We start from the raw sequence: 14543 nt of genomic DNA on the forward strand, positions 1-14543 counted from the left end.
AGCTGTTTGATTAAAGGAAATGGTAAAAAAAAAAAAATTTAAAAAAAAAAAAGTGAAATTTGACCTGTTGGAGGTAAAAAAATGTCAAATGTGGTCCTGAGACAGAAGGTAGCATCATTGCTCTGTAAGTCTATGATGCCGTAATTGTTTGTTTTGTTTTTGTTTTCTTTCCTGCCTGTCCCGTTTGGTTCTTTTGCCATCAGAATTATTGTCTAAAGGCAAAGAAAGATGCCCAACGGATTTACTTTGCCAAATGGACAATCCCGGCCTTGCCGTATTGGTCTATTTGATTCACCTTTGCTTTTATTGTTTATTTTATTTTCACTTGCTACACATGGGACAGACATGACTGGGGGAAAGAAAAGGGAGAGAGAAAGAGAGGTAGGGAAAGAAAAACAGCGGGGGAGAGGAACTGTGATAAAGGGCAAAAACCAACACAACAAACAGACAAAAAATGCTGTAATTGTTCCCGTAATATTCCCATGTGGATATAATAACAGATGCTGAAGGTCAAAGGTCAAACTAGAGACTACAGTCGTTTCCCCACAGAACATGTTGGACGCTTCTTTAGATCTCAGGTAAGCACCATTCACTTTCATGCATTATTGACCATGTGGATAAAATACTACCGTTGGTGTTAATTGATGGACTTCTTAAACCTGTGCTGAACTACAATCCAAACCTGCACATCTGAAAATAAACCAGGACAATTCTGTTACGGCCTTTTTATTTTACTCAGTTTTCGTGTGGGGGCTTGTGTATGTTACTCCCCTCCTGCCGCCTAGCAGAGGGGGTCGTAACAATTCATCACAACTCACCACTAAAATACCACACATCTGCAGTGACAGAGAGACAAGGGAAAAAATTACAGAGACTGAAATGATTTTGTTCCTGTGCAAAGACATACTAGAAACCAGAAAGTGACTGATGATCACTTGTTCAAAAAGCAAAATTACTCATAATTTCAGATCAGAATCCTGGTAACTAATATCTGATGTCTCACAAATGTCTTAATGGATTATTTCATCCAGGTTATTTTTATATTCCAATTCTTATTGATTTCACTTCCTAGTTGTGCATCACAATCTTCACTTTGTGAAGCTTTGTTTGTGACAAAAAGCAGTTGTAAATGAAAAGCCGTCTTTCCAGGTTGGGAAAAATGTATCACACAATGTCCAAATTTGGATAAACAGTCAAAGTCAGCTCTAAATGCATCCCAAGACCTCAGCTTTATTCATTAGACAAGTGTGTGGCCTGTCATCTAGAGATTTAAACATTGTCGATTTCAGTAGTTGTCAGTAGTAATGCTACGTGGTTACTTAAACAAAATATTCATATTATACTAAGTAGAAAACCAGTTAACTACCAGAAGTGACATGTTATGTAGCCACATGGCACAAGGTAGGAGCCCCTCTCTTTCAGAAGAAGAAGTTCAGTGTCAGAGCAAACTGAAATAAAACCACTTGACCACAGCAGTGTTTTCCGGTCCTCTGTGTGGAAGGAAGTGCTAGCACTGCTAACATTAGCTAGACTTGGCAAACTAATCTTAAAATCCTGCACGTGTGACAACATGAAAGTGCCGCACATTTTAGCAACATGTAAAATACAGTTTGATTCCTGAAGAACGTGATTAACAGTTACAAATAGATCTCAAACACACACATTTTTAGGAACAATAGTCGATCATTAGATTGGGCTTGTTTGAATTATTTGTGAATGTTTTCATACTGTTAACAACTAATTCTTGGTGTCCTTTAGTTTTGCAACCCAGCTTTTTGTTTTCTAGCACAGACAGCATGAACAAACCAGACCCAAGACTCCGGTCAGCGTGGCTGATGGGTTTACCAGACTGGAAGCTGAGCAGCATGGCAGCATATGGCACTGCCCAACACAGCACTGAGCCCCAGTAACACTAATGCACACGTCCAGCCAATTACAAACACACAGACACGCAAGTGGGACTCTGAGTACAGTAGGAAGTTCCATGCTGGGTCAGCGGCTGGTCAGCTACAGCCCATTTAACACAAACACACACAAAGAAAAGCAAAGATACATGTAAACACTCAGCATGAGTCAATATAAGAAAACAAGGGGGGGGGGGGAGAGAAAACCCTAAAACTCAAATGAACAGTTGATTCAAAAGGTTATTACACAGGCCAGAATTATTAACACACACTCGCAGACCCTTATCCTCAGCTCATTAACTGCCCTCATCGTCAACTAGACTGATAATAATCACATCACTACACAAGCAGAAATTGTGTGTGTGTGTGTGTGTGTGTGTGTGTGTGTGTGTGTGTGTGTGTGTGAGAGAGAGAGAGAGAGAGAAAGCATTTAACCTTAACCAGACAACCATTAAATCAGCAACAACACCTGGTTAAGTCTGTATCAGTATACTTTTGCTTTAATGAGCAGCAATAAATCCCAATTTTTCAGAAGAATGTGTAGTGTAGAAACTGTAGAAGGCTTTATTAAAAAATATAGTCTGTTATTACTACATAAACAAATCTTCATGGATCAATGTGAGTGGTGCTTACTCGCTTCGTCGGCGTGCCTCCATCCCATCAGGTAGGAAGAGTTTGATTGTTGACACGATGCAGCCATGGGTGACTGCAGACAAAAAGAGAAAAGACACTTCAATATTGTTCATATGAAGAAAACGAAATAAAACAGAGCAGAATGTTTACATATACAAAGTCCTGGATCATCAGCGAATATAGAGACTCTAGAGAATCCATGTCAAACATGCATCCCGGGCTGACTATGTGTCAAAGTTCATAATTTTTAAGGAAAAGATTTCTGCCTTTCTGGCCCATATTAACAAATCCTATGAGGTATCAAATTTCATATTATTGAAGGTTTTCTGTTATAATTAGGTATGGTTCAGAGTAATCACCAGTAGCTCACGAGTAAAAGGCAATTTTTTCACCAGTAGCTGCAGAGCTGTTGTATTACCACTACCTTCAGCCCTGTTGAAGATTATTCCACAGATTGTCAAACACATGGTGAGTCAGTGCCTGAGTATTTGAGTGTATGTTGCTTCTTTCTGGGGCTGTGCGATATGACCAAAATCTCATATCCCGATATAAGACCTCTATCATCCCGATAATATAAATCACAAAAATGTTACACTTTCTGAAAATTCTGTGAATCTCGGGCAGCTTGACTTGCGTGAAGTGTTTCCAGCTGGGCGTCGTGTACATGGAGTCGAATGTTTTAACCAATGCATGAAACTATACATTTTTAGACATAAGTTGTAACGGCCGCCATTTTCTTTGTGAGTATTTATTACACGGCGTGCTGCGGGGAAAAGCCTGTTCTAACGTTTGAGTCTAAGGTTTATTTTTTAGCACCTGACGGCTCTTTTTTGCTTCTCATCCGTAAACACTATGCATACTCTTTCACGTGATTCAGTTTATTTTAAAAAATCTCAACAGGATCTTGAGCTTTATTCTGAAAGGTTTATGTGGAAAATAAACAAGCAGACACGCGATGGTTTTGCCGTCGCTGTTGTTAACGACAACGTGCAGAATAGAATAGAATAGAATAGAATAGAATAGAATAGAATAACCCTTTAATTGTCCCACAAGGGGAAATTTGGTTGTAACAGCAGCCAGAAAGACACACATACAACTAGGGATGGGTACCGGTGTCGTTCTGACATAAACGGTAGTAACCAGACCGAAAAGCAGCGCACATTTCGGTGCTTTATTTCGGTGCTTTTTTTCCTGAGCTGTGATACACTTCTAGCCAATCATTTTACATTTCCGAGAATAGTAGGCGGGTCCAGGTACGTACGTTCTTTTAGAGCAGAGCTACAGATTAAAAATGTCCAAGGCGAAGCGGTCAAAAGTCTGGCTGTACTTCACAGCAAAATATGCAAACTCAGCAGCCTGCAACAAGTGCTTTAAGCTGATACTGTCAAAGGAGGTAACACCAAGAATCCGATGAAACACCTGGCGATGCATAGCGTTTTTTTTAAAAGCCCAGAAATGCGCCGTATTTGATAGCTTGCTGCAAGACCTCACACCGAGCGCATCTGCTGCGGGTGGGTTGGCTGTTATGCAACATCCCCCAAAAACACGAAGAGGAGAGTCCTGGCCCCTAGCCCTGCCAGTGTAGCAGAAATGATGATGGATGATGATGCAGCAGCAGCTGTTCTTCTCTGCGTGAGTAGCTAATTTACGTTGAGTAGGCTAACCACGTTATTACATTAATGCATGTAAGGTGAACTAGCAAACATCATCATAGCTACATGCGGCTGTCCTCTTGTTTGATGGCAGATACTCCCTTCACCCTGGACAAAAAGGCTAAAATGACCAAAGAAAAAGTGGAAAACAGTTAAACATGAGAGGTTTTTGGACAAAGTTTGTGTTTTTTCCATTGATTAAGCACTGCTTCCAGCCAAGAGTGATACCATATATGCCCCATAGCTGCAGAAAATAACATTGTTATCTTTTTACAAAAAACAGCTGAACATGAGAGGTTTTTGGACCAATTTTGTGTTCTCCATTCTTTAAGCACCGGCACCGTTTCAAAAGTACCGATTTGGCACCTGTATCGGATAAAACCTAAACGATACCCATCCCTACATACAACAAACAGTACACAGGACACAGAACAGAAACAGACACAATTTTTCTTACATATTTACAAAAACAGGTGCTTTGTCCGTCCGTAGTGTCGTTATATTAAATATAAGAGAAAGAGAGGACTTTAAGAAATTAATATAGCCACTACAGTGACCATCAAAACGATGAAAAAAATAAAATATTGCCATAAACAGTAACTGCTACCAGGTCAAGCTTGTGTCCTGTGTGTCACAACAAAGAAGTGGTTTGTTTTGAGCTAAATAAAAGCACACGTGCTGTAGTGCCTGGATCAGCATGTGAGCTGACTGTGTGCAGAGGCACACAGATGGACAGAAAAGAGGGAGTCACATGGAGGGACTGGGATTTTTACTTATTTTTGATAATAGGGAAAACATTATTATAAGGCTGTTCTAAAAGCTCCCTGAAAAGCCTTTAGCTGATCCAAAATGCTGCAGTGAGCGTACTAACAGGGACTAGAAGGAGAGATCATATTTCTCCCATATTAGCTTCTCTTTACTTTACTGACTAACTGTTAAGTCCAGAACTGAATTTAAAATCCTCTGCCTCACATAGAAATTCCTCAATAATCAGGCCCCATCATGCTTTAAAGACCGTATAGTATCATAGTATATCAATAGATCACTTGTCTCTCAGACTGTAGGTTTATCTGCGGTTCCTAGAGTTCCTAAAAGTCAAATGGGAGCCAGAGCCTTCAGCTGTCAGGATCTCCTGTGGAACCCGCTCCAAGCTGTCCATCAGGAGACAGACACCATCGCTGCTTTAAAGGGCTTGTGTGTAACCTTTCTTTCTGGTTAGGGTTAGTTAGATCAGGTCATCCTGAACCATGCCTTAGTTATGCGACAGACTCAGGTGGCTGGGGGACTTCCCATGATGCACTGAGCATTTCTTCTTTACTCCCGTCTTTTCACTAACTGTACGATAACATACCACTATCACATCTATTCTTGTCCGTTTTCTCTTTTCCCTCCTCTCACCCCACAACTGGCCACGGAAGATCCTGCCCCTCCCCAAGTCTGGTTCTGTTTGAGGTCTCTTCCTGTTAAAAGAGATTTCTTCCTCCTCGCTCTTGTAGGGGATCATTTGATTGTTGGCGTTCTCTTTCTCATAATTGATGGGGTTCTTATAGTACAAAGCAACTTAAGACAACTATTGTTGTGAAGGGGTAGTGTTAATAGAATAAATACATATCCTATTTCCAGTATACAGAGACTAAATTTGTTTAGACACAGCTTTTTGTCGTTTTGCTTATTTTTTTAATGCATAACAGCAGTTCCCAGAACACACTTCTCTAAAGCTATCTGGCTTGTCATGCATGCACTGGCGCAAATCCAGGATGTGAAAACAAAAACGTGTTTCTAGACCCTAGTGACTTATTTTCATATTGCTGATGAATTAAAGCAGTTATGAGTCTCTTCTGGTAAAACAAACTGTATATTTTTTATTATATAATTTAACTTGATATAATCTTCTAAAATCTGTAAAAAGGCATAGATCAGTCTTTTTTTCATAACCTCTGACAGAAGTCTCGTGTGCCGGTTTAATGCCTGTTGGAACTCCAGTATGAAAATGGCTTAAGTAGAGCTGAAAATCTGACCTTAATATGCGCTCTCTGGTATGCATTAGCTCATATGACCAAAGCTAAATGAGCCCAGAGCCATCCTTGAAGGTTAGTCAAGTGTGATTACTTGACATGTGTGCATTATTAACTATAAGAGTAAGGAAAAATCCTCTGTCCATTATGTATGCTGACTGAGAAGCATAAAATATGTGCTTTGCCCCATAATACATCACTGTATGTCATCATATTCCACATGTGATCTTTGTACCTTTGCGTGTGTTCTCAGTGACGTCGACGCCAAACTGGATGATGTCGCCGGAGAGGACCTCACAGGGCGGACTCTCCTCCGAGCCACGACTCAACCTCTGGCTGTTGATGAATGTCCCATTGCTGCTTTTAGTGTCTTGCAGGTAGAACTGAAACATGCAAAACAACAGGTCACAACCATGTGAAGAAAACTGACACTTATAAACAAACATGAACAGAAAACTCTAAATTGAAGAAGAGTCGAGTTAAAATAGATCCCCAGATTAAAAGAGAGAAATAAATTATGACAGGAAATATGAAGCTACGGCTCATAATGGCAGAAATTATATTTCACAACCTTTTGGTAGTATGATTTTCATATTGTCAAACAAACATTAAGTATTTATCAGTAATCAAAGCCAATTAAATAGTATATTTTTGGAAAAGAAATGTCTGCATAAACTATTTCCTTGTTTTCACCAGTGGTAGGATTTAACATGTTACCAACTACACCCTCTGGAACCTGGACACTGTTTGCTATTCACCAACAAAAACAACCAATATAAAATAAAAATGCACTACAAATGACCAGGCCTCAAACTGATAAAAACATGTACAATACAAAGCTAAATACTTGGTGTATCCAAAAAAACAAAAAGAAACCAAAAACACACACAAAATGATCTGACCCCCGTCCAATGAATTTCACCAGAACATAAAACTGAAACTCTTGACATGAACTCCCCTGAAGCAACGTGGGGTTAGACGGCACCAAAAAAAAAATATTCTGCTTTGTTTACCTAATTATTCATGTCACCCAACCACAACATAGCCTCACAGTTACAGAGCCACCTGTCACCATCGATGGCTGCAGTCTACCTCCTTGTAATACACAGATTTTACAATGTTGTATTACCATATTTTTTGGACTATAAGGCGCACCGGATTATAGGGCGCATTAAGCGAAACAAAACAGTCAGATAAGTCAAAATTTACTCAACCCATTCTTCTTGCTTCCTCCACTTCCGAACCATTGATTCATTAATGATGAATTCTCTCACAGCTGCTCTATTCCCATGTTGTTGCAGTATATTAATGACTAACCTCATAATGTGGATGGATTATCTCAGTCGTTCTCCTGACTGAAGTTGGGTCCGTTTACAGCATCCTGCAATGCGATTGCATTTGTCCCTTACCATTGGGAACCTTCGCGTTAACTTTTATCGACTAGAAAGAAGTTAGCGTTCATCCTGCAGCTTCACTGTGTTTATGTTATGCTAACATAGATGTGTCGCTAGCGATCACGAAGCACATCATTACATGCCAGCTAGCCCAACTTCAGTAACCCTACAAAATACACTCCTGTTTAGTTTTCTGTCTTCATTTATGTTGGAAGTGGTAGCAGTGCTGTACGTTTAAATTTTTTCAGAAATCATGTTTAGGTGGAAACTAGCGAGCGCCGTGTACCACATAAAATTGGTTCGAGGTCAGTAAGAACAACCAAGATTCATAAATAAGGTGCACCGGATTAAAAGGCGCACTGTCGATTTTTGAGAAAATTAAAGGATTATAAGTGCACCTTAGTCTGAAAAATATGGTACAAGCACAGCAGCTACCCAGAGATGACCCTGGTGAGGCATAGGTACAAGGTTTTATTTTTTAGGGGAGTAAGAGGAACCCGTCTTGGTTTGTAAATTCCCACTGTGAAACCTCACGATGAGCATTATTTGCCATCAACATCCTTTTGTTTTAAACCAGAGGTGAAGAGTGAGGGACACTGGATTCTTGTATGTCAATCACAAAGTAGAGGGTAATGGGAACCACAGCCAATAGCATGTTGTGTTTAGTAAGTCTCACGGTACTTTGTGAAATAGTCAGAACACAATTTTCATCAGACCAGATGTCATATCAACTAGAGATAGACCGATCCGACATTACGTATCGGTCCGATACTGACCTAAATTACTGGATCGGCTATCGGAGAGAAATAAAAAATGTAATCCGATCCATTAAATATCACAAAAGCACTTCACAAAACTTGCGACATGGCAGAACTCGGCTTATAACCTTAGCACGTCGGAGCAGTATGCGTCACGTGGTACAGCGACTGTGGCGTGCGAGACCTCTCGGTGGTCTGGTTGAGCATTTGGAGCCTCGCTACCAAACCGGAATTTCATCTCTGAGAACGTTATCCCAGAGAGAAGTAAAGCAAGTGTGTAAGTTCATCTCTGAATGTTCATAAAGCATTCCCATGTTAAGCTTATGACTGCCTCTCATTCTCTCCCCCTCCCTCTCCTGCTGCTACTTCAATCACGAAACTAATCAATGATCAGCTGATCGGCTTTTCAGTCGCGAGTCCCGTCTCTCTTGTTTGTTTTTGGCCCACTTTGCATTTTTAAGCTTGATAAGCTGTTGTTAGAATTTATTTAATATTACTTTCTACACCAGGATCCTTTTCTACGTAGCTGACGGCTGGTAACTGTGCAGGGGCGAGTCTAGCAAAGTTTGGCCAGGGGGGCAGGTAGGGCATTAACAGGGAAAGGGGGGGGCACAAAGAAATACTTTTCTTTCTTATTCTCATTTAAAATGTCTAGCTTTTGATAAATAATTATCTGAATCTTACACCCAAAGTTTTAATCTGATGTAAAATGTATAGAAGTCTATTACTAATATTAAATCTAATATATACCCTAGTAAGCTATAGTACTTTTTCCTCTGGGAAGGTACGATCTGTGCAGTCTGCAATTCTGTTGAAGAAAGATGTTGAATCTATTTAATTATTGTAGAAAAATAATTGATTTCTGTGCAAATTTTTTTAATATATATTTTTTATTTTACACGTGCATTAAATTAAAGTAGATTACGTCGATTAAGCATCACAAGGCGGGGGGGGGGGGGGGGTCCCCTATTTATTTATGTCTGTATGTATGTATGTATGTATGTATGTCTGTATGTCTGTATTTATTTATTTTTTAACCTATTAGTTAGGTTGTTTAATATTTCTGCTAAGTACTCTTTAAAATACCAGAATAGGAAGGATGGTGTAGGCTTAAGTTTATTAGATTGATCAATATTGCTGAACTATGAAATATTTTGGGTGCAGTGTATTTTTTGCATACAGGTATAACAGAATAGCTTTATCGTTTTGTTTTTTAAAACTTGAGTATGAACTTGTACAAAATGCAGCAAAATATTTTTTAAAAAACTGTTTTATTGATTAAAAAATACACTATATCGGATTTATATCGGTATCGGCAGATATCCAAATTTATGATATCAGTATCGGACATAAAAAAGTGGTATCATGCCATCTCTAATATCAACCGATTTGCATCCATGCACATTGATTACAGATTTTTTTGCCCCTGAAGGAGGGATGTTCGATATAACGATATATATTGGATGACGATATAATAACGTATATTGTTTGTTTTGTGGTGTCGTAAAATAAACTTTGTACAGCAATATTTTTTCATCGTTTTGATGGTCACTGTAGTGGCTTTATTAATTTCTTAAAGTTCTCTCTTTCTCTTATATTTAATATAACCACACTACGGACGGACAAGCGCCTGTTTTTACGTGTTGTCGTTAGCAACAATGACGGTAAAACAAGGTAACAAGTCCGCTTGTTTGTTTTCCACGTAAACCTTTCACAATAAAGCTCAAGATCCTGCTGAGACTTTTTAAAATAAACTGAATCATCGGAAAGAGTATGCAGAGAGTTTACGGATGAGAAGAAAAACTTCAGGGAAATCGAGTTGCCCGAGATTCACAGAATTTACAGAAAATATTACATTTTTGTGATTTATATTGTTGTCAGGACAATAAATGTCTTATATCGGGATATGAGATTTTTGTCATATCGCACAGCCCTATATCCTGAAGGGCAAAAATGTTTTGAGGCTCATATCTCATGTCTTTCACAAATCAGAGATGTCATCCTCTGCTGACCATTACAAAAATGTCATACTTTAGACCACACGCCTTATAAATCGTGCAGGTTGACACCCACCAGGCCCACAAACAGACAGACATAGCTACTCTGAAATCACCCAGGGACTCCCGCAGTCCTGTTTCAAAGCTTTAAGATGACTGTTTTCATCATCACCATTTTGGCATTTTATAATCAGATGTCACAAGCGAGGGTTTGTGACAAGCAGAGGTCGATGTTTTGAGAAAATTCAGGCTTCTCCCTGTTATCCATCTTTTATATACAGTCTATATACACAGAGAACACCCATGATGGTAAACCATAAACAAGAAGCCAAAATCATATTCGTTCATATGATTCAGGAAACCCATGCAGAATATCTTGATTGATATCAGACAGGAAACAACCAGTCAAAACAAAACACAAATTAGAGCAAACACAGATATTAACAGCTAAAATTGAAACACAAACGAGCACACACAGATAAAGGTAACACAGACACAGCAAAAATTACACACACACACACACACACACACACACACACAGATAACGATCTGATCTGGATGCCCCGGGCCTTTTTGCCTGTTGTTCCAGGAGTTTCATTCATCAGCTTTCAGCTCTCCGTCATGACTTGAAACGCTCTGTCCTACCAGAGAGAGAGGAAGGAGGGACTGAAGGAGGAAACAGCAAAAAACAAGCCACGGAGAGAGAGAGAGGCTGAGGCTGACTGGCTCACTTCGCTGTTTATCCCACTGCAGTGTGCAACGAAAAGCTAGCAATTCACACCTCATGATAGCTATACACTAACACACACAGACACAGACACAGACACACACACACACACAGTTACCTTCTGTCCCCATGGTAACCTGGAGATGGGGAGGGAGGGACCTAACTATAGAGCTTTTCACCCAGCAACACCGCGCACACACACACTATGCGTCACATATGGCTCTCGCAGACTTACATTCTCATGCACATACACAGAGAAACCATGACATCATCCACCTGTGAGCTGCAGACAGCGAGTTCAGTCTGCTGACTGTGACGCCTGATTTCTCATAGAGCACCTGAGACATATGTTGTGAAACAAGTCCACAACATATATTACGACATGTCACACAACCAGGAAGTAACAATAAAGCAGAGCACAGAAGCAGCAGACATGGTGAGTAAAACGGTGCCAAAGTCATATACACAGAGACAACAGCAGGGAGAAAAAGAAAGTCGCAGCAAGAGTTTCATGAAGAAAAAAAATATGCCAAAAAAAGTTTTATATCAATATAAAATGCCACAATCCCACATGTGGGAAGTGGCGGGTAAAGTGAGGAACGTAGAACTGCTTTTGGCTCCTCCTTTATTCACAAGGGGTTGCACTTCGATCTGCACTTGCGTAGACTGATTTTTTACACTCTTTGGCCCTCAGAAGATAACACTATCAGTTGTTTGTGTCTTGTTCTCAAACCAGGAACCTTTTGTGTACAAGGCAAATGTGTTAAACACTACACCATAGAGCCACTATACTAAAGCCACTATGTTAAAAATCTAAATCTGCAAAATAATTATGTCACTAAATCTTTGAAATAAATCTTAGTAAACCTTTGTCCCCCCTTTACATCCATGTATCTATGGGGGTCATCTGGTCACGAACCAGGATGCTCAGATGTGCACCGTGTTGCTGATCTATTAAAGGTTGTTTTTGTTGTTGTTTTTAAACAATCCTAAAATGAATCATTCACCATTTATGTGTCAACCAGCTCCAGCTTCACATTATACTGTCACAGCGCCATTTTTACTCCTTCAGTCTTTTTCTTGAAAATAACACAAGAGGTTACTTGGGCTGAATGTTGTAATACTATGTATTCACTTGCACACTCCTAAGTAGTGTCTACTTTGAGTCTTTCTTTGATTAAATTTGGTATTCAAATTTAGGAAGTACTGGGATCAAATTTCTGATATCGTCATGCATCTACCCAGAAGTAATCAAAGCAGTCTGTGAGGCATCAGCCACACTGGCCATCATCCATTTCACTGTCCTGAAAACTTTCCATAATGACTAATAAGTGGCTAACTATTAACTAAGAACAAATGCGTGAGTGAATGAGCCATTAGTTTATTACCAGGTCACTGAGAGGAGAAAACAGACCAGCTGGCTGTTTTAAGGCTGAATTTAAGTTTGTTGATTGGACATTTTATCTGATTTAACATTCTGAAATGAAGACACAACAAAGAAGATTCCAGAGTGACGCACTGTGGATATGAGCTGAGATTTCTTCCATGCATACCAGTATGAGAGAAGGAATTCTTTCCCAGTTTAATCAGTCTGCAAACTCAAATACCACAGAGCAGGATGAGCTACTGTCTTTTCAACTACAGTTCTGCAATCTCTTCTAAAGGGTCAAGAAACTCAAGTAGAAAATGAAAATAATGTTTGTCAAATATAATATTTGTTTAATAACATGCAGGTATATATGTTTGTGTTGTATTGAGTTGTCCACCTGCTTTGTTGGGATTTCTTGGAAAAAATAGCCATGTGTTGCATTTTGTTGTTCGTTTCAGTTTTGACAGTGCTGGTCCACAATCACCAAAAAAAGTAATAAAAAAAAGTAATAAAAAAGTAATAATGAACATTTAAAAAGATTGATTACTAGAACAGTTTCTTCCCCCCCCCCCCAAATCTGCACATCATCATCATATGAATGAGGCACTTTTTAAACCAGAAGCTGGACCACCAGCATTCCTGCAATACCTCCACCCACCATCAGAGCACTTCTCAGGAAAACACTGCATCCCTTTATCCTTCTATGTCTGTTCTCTCTCCATGTCCCTTTTCATCCATTAGTAGTGCCAGCTAAACAAACATCATGCTACTCCGTTTGGATTTTACTTTGCTCTTAGCTTCCAAAAACAGTACACACCATCAGCTGGCAGCTAGCCCTGCAAGCACAACAACCACTTAACCAGTCAGCAGGTCAACGCATGACACCAGTTTGTATCAACACTACAGACAGATTTAAAGAAAGTAGCAGTCACCTGATGGATAAACCCTCCCAGAATCACTCGCAGGAGTCACCCTGACTCCTGGAACAACTAAAAATAATTCCACCTTAGAGCAGGACATCCAATATCGGGATTTAATGCAAACAAGATCCAAGGTCTATGAAAACATGTATACTAACAAATAATTAGATGACCTAATCTAGTCAATACCTTAAGAAAAAAATAGCAAAGATAAACCCAGACACCAAATAATAGTATTCAAGAAAAATTCCAGTGTAAATTCTTCAGTTTCCAAATCAACTAGAACATGCACATATTTGTTTCATCACTAGCACTGCAGCTCCCATACAAACAGATAAAGCGGATTATTCCTTCATTAGCAAAATATGACAAAGTACTTTTACAAAAAGCAGCACCAAACATCCATCACTCCAGGAGTCTTGGGCCAGTCAAGACACATTTCACTCTCTAGGAGGCTTGATAAACAAGTTCTTGAAATGTCACTGCCAGTCATAAAACAGAAGCAAGGTGACTCTACCACATGCAAAAAAACTCATACAGGGTTTAAAGTGGGCCTGTTATGCTATGTTATTTCTCAAATGCTCAAATTAAACATGGCCAAAGTATCAAATAATAAAGTCAGGGTATTTACAAGTATTCCCTGTGAGCCATCAGTTACTTTAAATTTATCTAAGCCAGAGACACAATGAGAGCAATCAGTGGACAACTCTACATCAGCAAAGATGGTAGTAAAAGTTCCAGGTGAAAAGTTAAAATTTTAAGCTTTTATTAAAATCAGACTTGACTAGTAATTTTATCAATTGCATACAATTGTTTTATGTTCCAGTAGCAAAAATTTAATTTACATAGCTGGTAGGATGGCTGTCAAACAGAGGTATTACTGTACAGCCAAAGGTGTCAAACATTGTTTTGAAAAATATTGGCGCAAAGATATTTTAAACATGTAGTAAAATAAAAAACAAAAGTGAATTAGGAGATGAAATCACATATTAGAGAGCTGTGCTATAAGGTTAGATGTTAGCTATCAATCTGATGCTCAACACAGAAAGCACTGATGAGTTACAGTGGGGCAAAAGAGTATTTAGTCAGCCACCGATTGTGCAAGTTCCCCCACTTAAAATGATGACAGAGGTCAGTAATTTGCACCAGAGGTACACTTCAACTGTGAGAGACA

At 39.2% G+C, this 14543-nt stretch overlaps 1 protein-coding gene across 7 annotated transcripts in view; it reads right to left on the reverse strand.

The window, feature by feature from the left end:
- The window catches only part of slmapa (sarcolemma associated protein a), an 87132-nt gene that overhangs the window by 47832 nt on the left and 24757 nt on the right, over positions 1-14543 (reverse strand). For all 7 annotated transcript variants that reach the window (XM_013908609.1, XM_013908608.1, XM_013908607.1 and 4 more), the window contains exons 2-3: positions 6440-6587; positions 2538-2610 (exon numbers count right to left, since the gene is read on the reverse strand). In XM_013908609.1, coding sequence (XP_013764063.1) covers positions 2538-2610; positions 6440-6587 — 221 coding nt within the window. The remainder of the gene's footprint in view (positions 1-2537; positions 2611-6439; positions 6588-14543) is intronic.

Source organism: Pundamilia nyererei, unplaced genomic scaffold (assembly GCF_000239375.1).
Source record: "Pundamilia nyererei isolate P.nyererei 1_Seehausen unplaced genomic scaffold, PunNye1.0 scaffold00012, whole genome shotgun sequence".
In the NCBI taxonomy this organism is placed as follows: Eukaryota; Metazoa; Chordata; class Actinopteri; order Cichliformes; family Cichlidae; genus Pundamilia; species Pundamilia nyererei.